The sequence below is a fragment of the Macaca thibetana genome, chromosome 9 (genome assembly GCF_024542745.1).
Source record: "Macaca thibetana thibetana isolate TM-01 chromosome 9, ASM2454274v1, whole genome shotgun sequence".
Classification (NCBI taxonomy): domain Eukaryota; kingdom Metazoa; phylum Chordata; class Mammalia; order Primates; family Cercopithecidae; genus Macaca; species Macaca thibetana.
Genome location: NC_065586.1, coordinates 3,009,825 through 3,026,074, shown reverse-complemented (window position 1 = coordinate 3,026,074; position 16,250 = coordinate 3,009,825). Strand labels below are relative to the sequence as shown.

The following is a 16,250-nucleotide window of genomic DNA, read 5'->3' as shown; positions in this document are numbered from 1 at the left end:
AGCAGGGAGGGATGGGGTGAGAGGAGGGACAGGGGTGTGAGGAGGGGCAGGGGTGTGAGGAGGGGCAGGGGTGTGAGGAGGGCAGGGGTGAGGTGAGGGGCAGGGGTGGGTGAGGGGCAGAGGCGAGGAGAGGGGCAGGGGCGAGGGGCAGGGGTGAAGGGGCAGGGCAGGGCAGCTGTGGCTCACTGGAATAGAGCTCTTTGGGACTGGGAGCTCACATCACCACCACAGACAGAAATGTGGCCCCCAGCCAGCCCTCGGTGGAGGGCACTGGTGTGACTGACAGGGGTTCCCAAGGGGAAGGACACAGAGATGGACTCCCCACAGGCGCCTCATGCACTCATGCTTTCTGCCTCCCTCCAGAGTTTCCTGCCACCTCCCTGTAAACCACTCCTCCTCGGCCCCTCCCAGGGGAGGCCCCGAAGCCTGGCCACTGGCATGAAGTTGTATTGCGCACAGGCTCCAGCAGCAGAGAGGCGGGACAGAAAACACAGTGTGAGCGAACACAGGGCCCACACAGCGGGTTCTGGTGGCCACAGTGACACCCGAAAGGCCTTGCACTGCTGGGCCGCCATGGCTGCTGTCCCCATCGTCCTTCCTATGCTCACAGCAGTCACGTGAGCCTAAAGAGGTCATGAAAGGAATACAGCGACCACTCCACGATGTGGATTAACTCATCCTCAATGGATTCGCTTTCTATAAAGCCCCGCATTAAAGACCCGCCCGTAGAAAATGGTAGTGGTGGCTGTGTGGAGCCTGGAGCCAACAGTGCCTGAAGTCCACCTGCCAGAGTCAGGCACACGGGGCATTCTAACCAGGCTCACTCTGAGACTCAGGTCTTAAATGAGACCTCTTCTGCCTTGAGTCTCAGCCTTCATAGAGGAAAACATGCCCCACGCTCACAGTCCATAGAGTGAAATACAAAGTGTGACAAACTGGAGACAGAGAAATATTTTCACTTGCTTAAAATGCCGTCCCACTTGGGATCCTGATTAAAGCAATGCAGCCAGCATCGCCCGCTATCGACGGCCACAGGACCCACATTACCTCCGAGAGTTTGACACACATCTGCTCCTCCCAGCCTTGCTCTGGCGGAGACTCCGGAAGGAACACCCAGTCTGCACCGCAGGCCAAGGCACTCACCAGGGCCAGGTACCTATGTGGACAAGGCAACAGCATCAACACCCCAGAAGGATCCTTCCCATGAAGGTAACCCAGGCACCCCACTCAGTGACAGATGGGCAGATCTAATGCCAGGTATGAAGCGGGACGCCAGCCCCTCCAGGACTCTCCGCGGGAGCATTCTGGATGTGGGGTATAGCCTCAGGGAGATGACGCTAAGGGTCCCCAACCCGAACTGCGGACACTGGACCCACCGCAGGTACATACCCACAGTGTCGTCCCATCACCTCCAGAACGAAGGTCCTCTGGTGGCTGGAAGAAAAACAGAGGGAGCCCCGGACACAGCTCAGAAAGCAGAGAAACACAGGGAGCACCCACTCAGCCCTGGACACAGCTCAGAAAGCAGAGAGAAGGGGCTTTGACAGCCGAGTTAGCCAGGAGGCCTGCAAGGACCTAGGCTTCAAAAATGGTTCATTTTCTACTAAGGCAAACGCTATGCAGTAGCCTTCCAGACTCCTGTGAGGAAAGTGACTTGAGCCACCTCTGCGCTCTCCAGTTGCACATTTGACACCTCGCCTGCCTGTGCCCAGGACACACTCACACTCCCAGGCCCCGTGCTGGGCTCTTTCCCAGATACCTTCTCTACTGGGCACAGTCGGTGGCTGCTGTCAAGAGCCACGGCTGGATCTCTCCCAGGGAAACAAGTGCGTGCCAGTGTCACTAAGTGGTTAACACCCACAGACTGGGTCTTCCCAGGGAATGGAAAAATCCAACTGCTCCGAGCAGCCTTCCAACTTAGTGATTTTCCACCAACTGTGGGGTTCACGCCCACGCACTGAGAATGTCCAGTGAAGGCGTCACTGGGAACAGGACACACAGAGGACTGGGAGGCACCACACCGGGGACTGGATTCAGCACTCTCTCAGTCTCAAGCACCTCGTCCTTAAAGGGGAGACACTTATTCTATTTACCATTTCACATGGTTTTCATGCAAATTGCTTCAGAAATTGTAGGGTGCCCCACAGAGTCATTAGTGATAATCCGCCGAGTCTAGAGCACCTCGGATCAAATGCAGTGGCCCCACCACACTTTGTGAATCCATAGGTTACACAGGGCAGGACATCGCTGGCCGCATCTCTCATGAGTGGTGTGGAAAATCCATACCATAGTTTACTTCTTGCCACTCCTTCTGGAGATGTTTGGATAGGACATTCAGATAATTATTATTTTGTTTCTTCCTTTCAAATTCTAATCAACAGCTTTCTTTTATCATCGGGTTAAAAACAAGGAATGTTTTAAAATTAAAAATGGAAAGCAGACCAGAGAACAATTTTCTGGCAATAGTTCCTAAAAGTCAAGTTACGAGCCAGCACCAGGACACCCAATCTGCAGAATGTTCTAGAGCCCTGGGTAACATCTGAGCTGGGCACACATCGGGCCCCACGTGGCCTCCCGCCGGTTCCTCTGAGTGCTTTACCTCTGGGCCGTGGTCATGATGGCGTCAATGACCTCGATGATCCTATGCAGGGCGGAGTCAGTGCCGATGGTCATGTCGGTGCCACAGAAATCATTGTCAATGGAGCCCACCATGCCCACCACGTTGAGGTAGGCGTACTTCTGCACGGCCTCCTTATCGATCTGGCCTGCGTGGGGAGCAAACAGCAACACAACCACCCTAAACAAACACTCTAAACTCTTTGATTTGTTACTGGTATCATTTATGTATTATCATTTTTTTGAGACAGGGTCTCACTCTGTTGACCAGGCTGGAGTGCAGTGGCACCATCATAGCTCGCTGCAGCCTTGAACTCCTGGGCTCAGGCGATCCTCCTGCCTCAGTCTCCTGAGAAGTTAGAACTATGCCTGGCTGATTTCTTAATTTTTTGGTAGAGCCAGACTCTATGTTGCCCAGGCTGGTCTTAAATTCCTGGGCTCAAGAGACCGTCCTGCCTTGGCCTCCCACAGGGCTGGGATTATAGGTGTGAGCCACTGCCCAGGTCAATTCTTTATTTCCTCAGAACTCAATGCAACCGGATTCTGCATAGTTAAGGAAAGAGAAGCCAGACAAAGCTGGCAGCAGTTACACACAATGGGCACGGTCACCTGGCACTTAGACAAGAGCAGTGGATTCGAAAAATAAAAGGAAGGATCCACATTTGCAATTGGTAAACAAAAATCTCAGTATTTCCTGGCAACAGCTTCCGAGAATGACACGGCTTTGAACACGGATATGTTACAATTATGGAATTGAGAATCTAAGACACTAGGCCATCTTCACACTGATTTCTCACGCATCTGTGGGAAGCTGGATCGTGGGTGGGCATCTACCGCGCACTCAGGACAGACCTGGGCTGCGCAGCTCTGCATAAAGGGAGTCGGAACCATCGAAGGGCCAGGGACAAGCTTAGGCCCGGACTCGTGGCCGCTGTCCTGCTCTGTACACTCAGTGGGCTGTGCCAGACCAGGACGATGTGGACAAGCAAGAACTGTGAGGCCTGGCTGCTTCCAGCGGGCAGCGTTCTCCGTCCCCTACAAGGATGTTCACAAGCCTGGAGACAGTTGCTTTGCCTCAAAACCGCCTCTCATCAAGTTGCTATTAAACAATATGCTTCCCTGGTCATATTTAATATTGCATTGAAATTACATAACAACTGCTTCAAGGGAGAAAAACTACACTTTGGGAGGCCGAGGTGGGTGGATGACCTGTGGTCAGGAGTTCGAGACCAGCCTGGCCAACACGATGGAACCCCGTCTCTACCAAAAATACAAAAAAAAGTTAGCCGGGTGTGGTGGTGCATGTCTGTGATCCTGGCTACTCAGGAGGAAGAGAAGGAGGCAGGAGAATCGCTAGAACCCAGAAGGCAGAGGCTGCAGTGAGCCAAAATCGCATCACTGCACTCCAGCCTGGGCAAGGGAGACAGACTCCGTCTCAAAACAAGCAAACCAAAAAACCTACATACACACAGGACTCTCAGAAACGCTTTCCTAAGTAGTGTCAAAGGTGGTACCAGATGATGTATTGGCAGAAATGTATCTAAATAAATAAAGTCTTGTGAGAACTTCAGTTCTAAGGGACCCCAGCGAGCTGGAGAGATACACTGTGAGGGCTGAAAGGCGGACACTGGTGTCCCAGGCTGCTGGGGACCTGGCCCACCCCACAGCCGAGTGGCTATTTGATTCCTCATCTGTAAATGGGATGATCTAAAAACTGACTTGGATGGCTGTCGTGAGGATTCCATAAAACTATCTGTGTCAAAGGTCAAACGGTGCCTGGCACATGGTAAGGTTAAATTACTAGCATTCTTATGATTGCTGCTGTTGTGTTTTGAGATCATAAAAAGTCCTGAGATGGTGACTGGAAGATCTGTGAGAACAGGTGCTTCCGCTGCAGTGAAGAGGGAAACGTGTCCGTTCCAAAGCTCTGAAACAGGACCAAAACCCGCAGGACACGGGAGCAGGCGTCCACTCACCATTCCTGGCCAGCTCCTCCAGCAGCCCGCTCCACTCCTTCCGGAAGAGGTTGGCCCCGGTGAGGCTCCCGTCCCCGCCGATCACACACAGGTTGGTGATGCCGCGTTGCAGCAGGTTGCAGGCGGCCTTCAGGCGGCCTTCCCGCGTGCGGAAGGCCTGGCACCGCGCACTGCCAATGATCGTCCCGCCCTGGGAAAGACGACACCAGCTTACTCATCTCCTCACAGCATGACAGAAAGCCAGGTGGATGGCGCACACAGGCTGACTATAAACAGGGGCTGGAATTCACGTTTTTCTCATTTTCACCTTGTCAGTAACTAGCTATGAAAGACTATGATTTTCCTGTTTTTAGTCCCAGACCAGCATTCCACAAAGACAGGCGCATCACACCAGGAGGAGCCAGGGAGGGGAGGAGCCAGACACACAGCAGCCATCAGTTAAATACATGGAGCAGGAACCAGCCTGTGGGGTCACAGCAGCCGCCCCAGCACGGGCCAGTGAGCTCAACCAGATGCATGTGGAACCAAAGACGAACCCACTGACCACCAAGCACGCCGGCCAGGACAAGGGAAGTGGCGTGACCAGTGGCCAGGCTCTCCCTCCAGTCTCCCCTTACAGCACCTACAGGTAAAACCAGCAGGAACCTGGGGCCAAGGGGATTTTTTTTTTGCACCACATACCCGCTGCCCCTTTTAAAGAGCTATGTGTTCAGGAACTTAAATTATTTCATCCAGACTTCCAGGGGACATAGACCATGATTCATCACACTTGGTTTTCCAAAAACTAAGAATTGATGGGATTGACAAATGCAGGATTCATTTAAATAAAATCATGAATGCACCAACAAACTCCAGTCCAGACTGGATCCCTAGACGCACGCTGACTTCGTCAAGCAAGGTGCTCATAAGCGCAGCAGGGGTTGTCTCCGCGCTGGAGGCAAGGGCTCTCCCTGACTTCAGTCTGCAGGCAGCTCCCAGGAAACCCCTGCATTGATGTGACTGCCTGCTTCTTCCTTTTTTTTTTTTTCTTGAGACAGAGTCTCACTCTGTCACCCAGGCTGGAGTGCAGTGGCGCAATCTTGGCTCACTGCAAGCTCCGCTCCTGGGTTCACGCCATTCTCCTGCCTCGGCTTCCCTGGTAGCTGGGATTACAGGCACCCGCCACCATACCTGTTTTTTTTTGTTTGTTTGTTTTTTTTTTTGTATTTTTAGTAGAGACGGGGTTTCACCTTGTTAGCCAGGATGGTCTCCATCTCCTGACCTCGTGATCCGCCCACCTCAGCCTCCCAAAGTGCTGGGATTACAGGCGTGAGCCACCGTGCCTGGCCTATGTGTGTGTGTTTCAATACACCAATGGTACATGCACACAGCTCCTTTTCACATATGGAGACTTATTACTATTCCAAATCCCAGAAAAGTTTATATTTTTACATGAAACCTACCATCATTTAATTTGTCAAAGCATTATGAAAAGGTCATAAAAACTGAAATTCACTCCACACGATCCTGTGTCACCAGCACCAAGTGTGACCGAGACCACTTACAACCCGGTCCCCAAGGCAGGTGAGGGTAGGGGCGCAGAGCAGGGCAGGGGTGCTCTCCAGACTCTGCCCGGACAAAAAGCCAGGGGGCAGCATGAAAGCCGGCACGATGGGAGGTAGAGTCAGCAACCCAGAAACTCCCACCAAAAAGACAAAAGAGGTGGCTGCAACTTGGGAACGAAACCAGGATAACTGGACTGCAGAGGAGTGGGTGCCATTCCCATTCCCTCGCTCGCTTGCTCACACACACACACACCACACACACCTACACATACACACACACCCCCCACACAGGCACGCCACACACAGACACACCACACACACACAGACACCACACACACCTACACGTACAAGGAAACCACATATACACACATCCCACACACAGATACACACTCACTAGCCACAAACTCACACAGTTAACACATACACACGGGCAAACCACACATACTCAGACTCACACACCTACATACAGACACACACCAAACTCAGTTACATACACACTGAGATTCACACACCACATATACCACATGCAGAAACACAAACTCACTGATACACACACACACTTCAGCCCTCTGTTCACGTCTTCCTACGTCAATCACGACCACAGAATCGAAATGCTCCCCTGTGTGAATTCAGCCCACAACGTCCTGATGTTTTGCAAATGTTGCTCCACCTAACTTCTGTGGTTGTCAAAATTCCCTCCACCTCCCTTCTGATATGGCAGAAATCAGGAGGCGCCCAGTGCAGAGAGAGCCTGAGACCAGCAGGAAGGTGTGGGCCCCACGAGTGTCTTCAGCGGGGAGGCACCGATTTGGATTATTTCTATTAGCAAATACTCAAAGAGAGTCACAGATTAACACATGCATTTCTAAAGATCAAACCAAAAGTAAAGAGCTTCTCACAGTCTGTTCTGTCCACATAATCTCTATCAACTGATCTGAGCTCAAGTGTTCTGGGAATTTACTACACATGAAAGAGTCTCCAACCCAGAGAACCCTGTGGACAGCAGCCCAGTACGCACCACTTGCAGGATGCTGGAGACGCTCTCCCAGTCGGCCTCCGCGATGTTCGCGCCTCCGTCCACCATGCCCTGGTAGCCCTAGGGGAGAAAGGGAGAATCTTTTAAAACTGAGATAAACTTCACTAAATGGGAAGTGATCCTTAAACTATATAAAATGGGAAAAATAACAGTGAATGTTAGATCCTGAGCGTCCGCTGGTCAGAGGACAGGGCAGTTCCAGCGCTGGAGGAAAGCAGGGAACTGTGGGAAGGCCCCTCACACCGAGTCCCTAGTAATGGGAACTTCTGCCCCAGCGCTGGGTGAAAGCAGGGAATTGTGGGGAAGTCCTCACACCGAGTCCCTAGTAATGGGAACTTCTGCCCCAGCGCTGGAGGAAAGCAGGGAACTGTGGGAAGGCCCCTCACACCGAGTCCCTAGTAATGGGAACTTCTGCCCCAGCGCTGGATGAAAGCAGGGAACTGTGGGAAGGCCCCTCACACCGAGTCCCTAGTAATGGGAACTTCTGCCCCAGCGCTGGGTGAAAGCAGGGAATTGTGGGAAGGCCCTCACACGGAGTCCCTAGTAATGGGAACTTCTGCCCCAGCGCTGGGTGAAAGCAGGGAATTGTGGGAAGGCCCTCACACCAAGTCCCTAGTAATGGGAACTTCTGCCCCAGCGCTGGAGGAAAGCAGGGAACTGTGGGAAGGCCCTCACACCGAGTCCCTAGTAATGGGAACTTCTGCCCCAGCGCTGGGTGAAAGCAGGGAACTGTGGGAAGGCCCTCACACCGAGTCCCTAGTAATGGGAACTTCTGCCCCAGAGCTGCGTGAAAGCAGGGAACTGTGGGAAGGCCCTCACACCGAGTCCCTAGTAATGGGAACTTCTGTCCCAGAGCTGCGTGAAAGCAGGGAACTGTGGGAAGGCCCTCACACCGAGTCCCTAGTAGTGGGAACTTCTGCCCCAGCGCTGGAGGAAAGCAGGGAACTGTGGGAAAGTCCTCACACTGAGTCCCTAGTAATGGGAACTTCTGCCTAGACTCAGCCTGCGAGTGCAACGAGGAATCAAGCCATTCTCCTATGGCCCAGTGTTTCCCGAGAGGTTGAAAGGGGTCACGTTCACCCAACGTGTTTATCATACTTCAGCACAAACTCACAGGCATACAGTGTTGTCGACCACAGGACATACAAGGGAGCATTTTGTCAGGGGCTCCATCTGCCAAGGCAACCTGGGCCACTTGAGATATATATTAAATATTATTAAACAGCACAGCCGAATAATAATTGTCTGCCTTACCCTCCATTAATGACACTGCACTGCATTAGGGAATCAGATATCAACATGTGAGGACGTATTGATAGAAGAAGCCCAAGGACAATTACCTTTCAATGCTAAATGCATCCCCATCTTTTTCTCCACAGAATCTACAAGATTAGGAAATGCAGCAATGCCTATTGGTACCTTCATCTATGTAACTCGCCTTCCACAGGATTTAACCTTAAGAAGGAATAACTATTAGGGATTTAGAAAAGTTCACAATAGATTATTGTTGGATTCATAAGCCCTCCTTAGTGAGGGTCAGGAGGACAGAAAAAAGGAAGAAAAGTTTTTAAAAAGGAAATGATTCATAGATTACGGAGTTCTGTATATAAATTAATCAATGGTGCAGGCACCTTGATAGCTGGCCAATTTGTATACTTATATTTATAAATGTAAATTTCCATCAGAAACATTATATATACATATATGTTTATTTTATTTTGAGACAGAGTCTTGCTCTGTCGCCCAGGCTGCAGTGCAGTGGTGCAATCTTGGCTCACTGCAACCTACATCTCCCGGGTTCAAGTGATTCTCCTACCTCAGCCTCTGGAGTAGCTGGGATTATAGGCACACACTACCACATCTGGCTTTTTTTTTTTTTTTTTTTTTTTTTTTTCCCCAGTAGAGACAGGGTTTCACCATGTTGGCCAGGCTGGTTTCCAACTCCTGACCTCAGGTGATCTGCCTGCCTGGGCCTCCTGAAGTGCTGGGATTACAGGTGTGAGCCACCACGCCTGGCCACGTGTGTGTTTATAATTTAGTGTCATACATGTAATAAACAAGAAAGGAGAAAACAGTCTGGAATGGAACAGAACCCAAAGCAGAGCTGGTTCATTTCAGCGATGGCAGCCCCGTCTGCACCTCCTGAGACATCCCCCAGGCACCCAGCCACTGGCTCACAGGCTGGTATAGGCACTGCTCATCACCAGGCCCCTACCTCCATGGCAAAGCAGTGAAACATCTTCTAAACATAGCCCAGTCTCACTCGAGGGATTATTATTATTATTGTCTCCCCTTGCTCTGAAAACAGATTTCCCTTGCAGTGCAGATGAGCTCAGTGTAGCTGTCCCACTGGAGGGTGAGGGTGAGCAAGTGTGAGGTCGGACGCAGGCCTCCCCTCTGCACAGGGCACCCTGGGAGGCACCGTTTCTGTTCTGTCCTGCTGCGGGTGCTGTAGTCCACACAAAGACGCACCAGGCACAGACGGCCGCATGCAAAGCCGTGAGTGACTCCTGGAGGCCATATTCCTTAGAATATTTGAAGTACAATAGGTAGGAGGGTGGGTGGGTGGATACATAAATAAAGAGATAACCTAGCCTTGGGGTTGCATTTTTAGTGATCTCTACCACCCCAAACTCCCAGGTTTCTGCTAAGAATTATGCTTCATGCTGCGCGTACAACAGAGCACCCCGTTCTTCAGGTCTGGGAGCAACGCTGAACAAACTGCATCTATGGTGATCTTGACTTTCCAGATTCACTTCCATGAAGCTTGTGGGGCAAGGAAACAAGGAAGCAGGCATGTGACCTGGGCCGAAGAGTCAGAGCCTACACCACCATGCTGAAACGGACCCTTCTTAGAGGGACGACATCCCATCCTCCAAGCCCACATCTCAGGAGGAGAGAAAAGATGGCCCATGATGAGGCCTGAACCACAGCAGAAACCAGGACCTCCCTGGGTGGCCCGGGATGTAGAGTGGCCATAACCCTGGGGCTCTGGCAAAACTGAAAACGGACAGCTCTAAATTCCCACACCCAGAGCTGCTGCAGTCATTTCTGTGCATGCAGTTTCCTGGTAAATAAAGAGACTGAGGGGAAGGCGCCAGTCCCAGCCGCTGCCCTGCTAAAAGGATGCCACCAAGGCTGCTGCAGCATCCTGAGGCCATCTCAGGCCCAGGAGTCAACCGTGCACCCCTCACGGCATCAGCTTTCAGAGTATTCCTGGAGCACGTGCTATCCCAGACGCTGCTTCCAAGTCAACCGCCACCCGGCACTTTACTACTTAATATGCCATAGTGGGAACCAAACAATTGCCTTTCCCTGCATGAGTTCACAGAATTTAAATACGGATTTAATCAAACATGGTAACGAATCCCCTAGCCTCTAGAGTAATAAAACTGCTCTGCAAACCACAACATTTTGAAAAGTAAAACGTTCTCTAAAAATAATTTCATTATTTTGTGTTGCATAGATGCATATGGCAAAGAAAACAATTAAAAAATTAAAAGGGAGGACTTTGAGTGCCGCCCCCAAAGCTGCCTGTCTAGTGCATGCGTCAGCTAAGTTGCTAGGAAATGACTCATTCTTTAATTTGCAAAGTCACGATGCCCATGGAACATGTGAAAAGTAACCACCAACCACAGTTCTAAGCTGTCTTTCACCAGCAAGGAAGATATTACTAAATTAGGAAGACTCATTTTGCCCAAACGTACTACAACGTAGAAATTCAGATGAGTTTTCTCTTTTGAAGTCTTCTTAGAAGGCTGAATATTTATCTTACTACAGCCAAAGACCACATGTTTCCTAAAACACCCTTTTGGAATTTGCCTTCCAAGCCAGTTTTATGACTCACATAGGAAAAACAGAGCATAAAACCTTTAACCTTATCTCAGTTTTCTGGCCAAAGTAACACTCTCTGTCTTGTGGACTCTGACTCACAAGATGAACCTTAGCGCTCCTTGTTGGCTGCATCGGATCCATCGGCCGATAGAATTTTTATACTGAGTCATTTGATCACATCTAAGAACATGCCACAGGCTCTGAAGTCATTGTAACTTATTCGAAATTGTTTTGGGCCGTGCCAAAATAACCACAGTCTTCTAACCAGGTAGGAGATTGTTCCATATGTAGAGGTGGTTTTGGCCAGAATTTTTAGGCATTCACTGAATCCATCATAAATGGAGTAAACTAGTTCACCTATGGATGGCTTTCTCGGACATCTCAGATGTATTGTTTTTTTTTTTAAGTTACAGACAAAGGGAAATTATACTGCTGTGTGGCAGCAGTAGGCTTTTTCTTTCAGAATGCTTGTTGGATGGGCCCATGTGTCTTCTCAACCAGATAATGCTTTTTTCCAATCTGATTTCCTGAATTCTTCACTCAACTAACTCCAAATGGTGAACATTCCCACTACCAGAAGAAAATAAGCTACTGGAGATAACAGACTTTAAAAGTGTCTTCCAGATAATGTTATCACCAGCTTCCTGCAGACATAGTGACTGCATTTAGAGATTTATGGGCTTTGCTGCTTCTGAGTAAATATTAATTTTTTTGTGGGGGGGACGGGGGGATGGAGTCTCGCTCTGTCACCCAGGCTGGAGTGCAGTGGCGTGACCTCGGCTCACTGCAAGCTCCGCCTCCTGGGTTCACGCCATTCTCCTGCCTCAGCCTCCCGAGTAGCTGGGACTACAGGCGCCCGCCACCATGCCTGGCTTTTTGTGTGTGTGTATTTTTAGTAGAGACAGGTTTTCACTGTGTTAGCCAGGATGGTCTCGATCTGACCTCGTGATCCGCCCGCCTCGGCCTCCCAAAGTGCTGGAATTACAGGTGTGAGCCACCGCGCCGGTCCTACTATTTTTTTTTTGTTTCCTACAGAATCAAGCTTTCCCTAGTTTAATCCTTTTCCCTCCCCCACAGAACCTAAAGCTACAATATTCCTTAATAAATTAAAATGTTTCACCTCTAGAATTCAGGGCACGCATGCAGAGAGGTCAGCTCCGAACGGCTACCTAGGCTTAGACTCAGGAAACACCAGCGTTCAAAACTAGGTGTGCATGAAAGAGAGGCGGCAGGAAGTTCACTATGTCAATGGTTTTCAAAGGCCAGGAATCGTGGTTTTATCCTGTCTCTAGGAAATTCAGAGGCAGAGCCTGAGATTAAACAGCCCCGCGCCAGTACACACCCCAAGCCCTGCTCACCTCCCCACCAAGACTCTGAAGGAACGCTCTTGTCCAGAGACCCTACCAATCACCCCAGCAAAGCACACTCACTGATTTCATTACTTGATATAAAATTTCTATAGAGCAGCCTCAGGATTTCTTCTTGGGAGACTCAGTCAACTGTAAAATTCTGAAATAGGTTAGAACACGACACACCATCGTATGGTCCTGCACTTGCTTCTGTGGAAGACCAATAAGGCAACAGCATGATGTATTTAGCCCTCTGGCATCACAGATTTCTTTAAGCCAAAGCTAAGAGTGCACAATTCCAGGTAAGTTGTACAACCAACAGCCCCAGCAGGAGCGAAGCCAGTCACCCTTCCTCCCCAGTAGAGAGAGAGTTCTAAGCACTGGCCCAGCAGTGGCCTTATAGCAAAGACCCCCCCTCCCCCGGGCTCATTCAGCTGAGCACAGTGGTGGGAGGTGGCGGTGAACGGAGATGACGCTCTTCTGCAGTCTGCAATGTTGACTGGAACCAGACTGTCTGAAGCCACGGGCAATGGCGTACGTGGTGGTGGGATGAAGGCAGATCATACATGAAGAATTCAGCATGGGACCTGGCTGGCGTATAAACATGTAATAAAAGACAATGCTTGTTCCTGTGGTTACCATCAGCCTGGATGCATAGATTTTGTTGGACAATGTTCCAGCGATAGGCAGGGAGTGCAGAGCAGACCCAGGCCGTCTGAACTGGCCTTCTGGGAGTCAGCTAGCTCGGTGAGCACACACGCGTGTTAGTGGAAGGCATGGGCTCTGGTCAAGACCCTGCAGAGTCAGGTCACGAACAGCTACACGTAAGAAACTGCACAGTGCTGTGCTCAAGCATCACTTATTTTTAGACAGAAATGGAGTGGCTGAATAGTTTTCACTTCAAGGAAGTTAACAGGCAGAAATAGTTATGTTTAAAACATCAAAGAGATGTGACTGAATGGGATGTGGACAAACTTGGTCTTTCAACACTGTTGGGGGAAGGTAGGGGCCACACTCAGGGATGGCAGGGGTGAGACAAATTAAAAACAAAAAAAAATCAGACATAGCCCCAAAAGTCAGGGCCAGTGCTATCACCTGGTCTTTGTCTTGCCAACTGCTTTCCATGGCCACCCCCATCCACACATCCCACGAGCTCAGGAATCCTCTGGATTAGGAGAGGCCCCTCCACCCTCTTCCTCAGACAGGGGGGCAGCAGCACTTCTGGGGAAAAGGTGTTTATTTGGGGTCCCAAGTGTGAGATTTCTCACTTTAAAAAATTGTAAAAGCGGGAGGTTCATTTTATTCAAAAAGAAATATTTCCTATGGCAAACGAAGGGTTTCTATCAGGAAGGGAAAGGCTTTTCCCCCGTATGTTTTAAATTTTATTGACACATATTATTTTACATATTTGTGGGGTGCATGTGAGTCTTTGTTGAACGCACAGAACCTGTAATGACCAGATTAGGGTACTGGGGTGTCCGTCACCCTGGGTATTTTTAAATTCTACGCATTCAGAACATTTCCAGTCCTCTCCCCCAGTTACTCTGAAATATATTAATACGCTGTTGCTAACACAGCCAGGCTACTCTGCTATTACCCTGGAACCTACTCCTTCTATCTAAGCATATGTTTGCACCTGTCCACCTCTCTGTACCCCCTCCTGTCCACACCCCCTTCCCAGCCTCTGCTCTCTATCATCCTACTCTCTACCTCCATGAGACCGACTAAGGAGGGGAAGCATGATGCCAATCAATTCATTGATAAGTTAATGGTTTGTGTATTGGTATAGTAAGTCAAGCTGTAATGCTCAGGGCTGAAACAAGGGTAGCTAAGATCACATGCTGATATTTCAAGCTCAGAAGGGTTGGCCTGTCTGGGTGCAGGGACAGAGCTGCTGACCAGGGGGTGTGGGGAGATGGAGACCCTCGGGCACCTGAGCTGAGCTTGGGGGAGGAGGCGGGTGGCACAGGCTCTGTGGCAGCACATCTGGGAAGACCACAGGCTGGATGCTGATGCTGTTCCAACACCCGTTATCCCTTCAACATAAAAAGGCATCACTTATCTGACACCTTTTGAATGTGTTGTTTTTAATCATGGAAGGAACTAGCTGATAAAATGATCAGAATTATTCCTAGCCTTTCTTTAGGGTGTGGATGATGACAAAGGCTCTGATAATATTTACAAACAGCTGTCCAGAGCGGAACCAAACTTTAAAACAAACAAACAAAAAATTAAGATAAAAGACTTTTTTCTTTTTTGACACAGTCTCGTTCTGTCACCCACGCTGGAATGCAGTGGTGCAAATCTAGGCTCACTGCAACCTCCACCTCCTGAGTTCAAGCTTCAGCCTTCCAAGGATTACACCACACCCAGCTACCTGTTGTGTTTTCAGTAGAGACGGAGTTCCGTCATGTTGGCCAGACTGGTCTTTAACTCCTGACCTCAAATGATCCGTCCGCCTCAGCCTCCCAAAGTGCTGGGACTACAAGTATGAGCCACGGTGCTCGGCAAGAATCTTAAGTGAGTCACATTTGAAGAACTATAATAAGATGAACAATTTTTTAACTCTGCAGGAAAATCTTCGACAACAGGATATTAAATCCATGAATGAAACCAAATGCAAGGAGTCGACTCTTCTCTGCAGCCACAGCGGCAGCCCTGGGTTAACCAACTGACTTGCCCCAGCCTGGTTTTGACCCACCGGAGCCAGGGTAGTTTATCCTGGGCATGGCCTTTGGGTCAAAGCATCTGATATACTTGGTATATGAGATCAACATCTTGGAGATGATGATCTCCAAGAAACTAAAGCCATTTGTAGGCTTCTAAGGAAAAACCTTAGCTTCAGAGAAAAAAGAAAGAACAAACAATTGGTTCACCAGGTAGAAAAGAATGGGTTAACTGGCAAACCTCCCCGAGTCTCCCTGGAAGGGAGCCCAAGGCTTGGCATGCCTCACACGTAGGCTTGGCCCAGGTTTACAGGAGCGCAAGCAGCGGCCAGACAGCAGGGCTCAGTCGATCAAGGCCAGGCTTTCAGCAGAAATGCCACTGTTTCCAGATTAATACTTTCTTTACACATGTACTACTAAAGGAAAAAACAAGCCCCTTTAATTAATAGTAACCTGTTTAATTGTTTTGGTCTGTTGGTAACCTAGAGAGCTGTAGGTTAGAAACTAGAGTATAGGTGAAAAATTCTGTTGGATACATTACTGAGTCATGCTCAAAAAAAATAAAACATAACATCTTCTCAATTCGAGCCCAAATAGGTCTAGAACAATGGTACCCAAAAAGAGTGATTTTTTCCCCCCAGAGGACATTCACTGATGTTGGAGATGTAAGGACATCTTTGACTGCCGTGGTTATGGGGTGGGTGGACGCAGAGGTGCTGCTCAGCTTCTTGTGGTTCAAAGGACCCCCCCCACCAAGAATTGCCCAGCCCCAGATGCCATAGCCTGAGACTCAGAGAGAAGCCCAGCCTGTGGGTATGACCTGGAGAGTGGGCCAGGGACGGGGCTGGGCCTCTTCAATGCAGAGCCACCTATGAACAGATGTGTGCAGGTGCAGACCCCGTTTCCCCACCTGGTCACACACCCACGGAGTCAAAGGCGTGCACATCTCATCCCTGACAAGGAGTCAAACAGCGCCTCTGCCCCGTTAGTCTCAAGACTTCTCCAAGTCCTTTCTACCAGGCAGACAGGAGGGCACACACGATTTCTACTGTACAGATGAGCACACAAAAACGAAACGTTGATTTATGGGTCCACAGTCACCAGAGTACTTCCTGCAGGCCCACGACTGCTCACCCAAAACCCAGGACTGACAGGCACACCAGGACGCAGAAGGCTTGGGATTTTAAAAAGCAGGCTTTTTTACGGCTGAAAAAATATTCCATTGCGTA

At 49.8% G+C, this 16,250-nt stretch overlaps 1 protein-coding gene across 4 annotated transcripts in view; it reads right to left on the bottom strand.

Moving 5' to 3' along the window:
• Positions 1-16,250, bottom strand: part of PFKP (phosphofructokinase, platelet) — a 66,014-nt gene that overhangs the window by 30,122 nt on the left and 19,642 nt on the right. For 3 of the 4 annotated variants that reach the window (XM_050805460.1, XM_050805462.1, XM_050805459.1), the window contains exons 3-7: positions 7,155-7,232; positions 4,593-4,782; positions 2,600-2,765; positions 1,390-1,434; positions 1,048-1,156 (exon numbers count right to left, since the gene is read on the bottom strand). In XM_050805460.1, coding sequence (XP_050661417.1) covers positions 1,048-1,156; positions 1,390-1,434; positions 2,600-2,765; positions 4,593-4,782; positions 7,155-7,232 — 588 coding nt within the window. The remainder of the gene's footprint in view (positions 1-1,047; positions 1,157-1,389; positions 1,435-2,599; positions 2,766-4,592; positions 4,783-7,154; positions 7,233-16,250) is intronic. The other variant, XM_050805461.1, reaches the window with a different exon arrangement.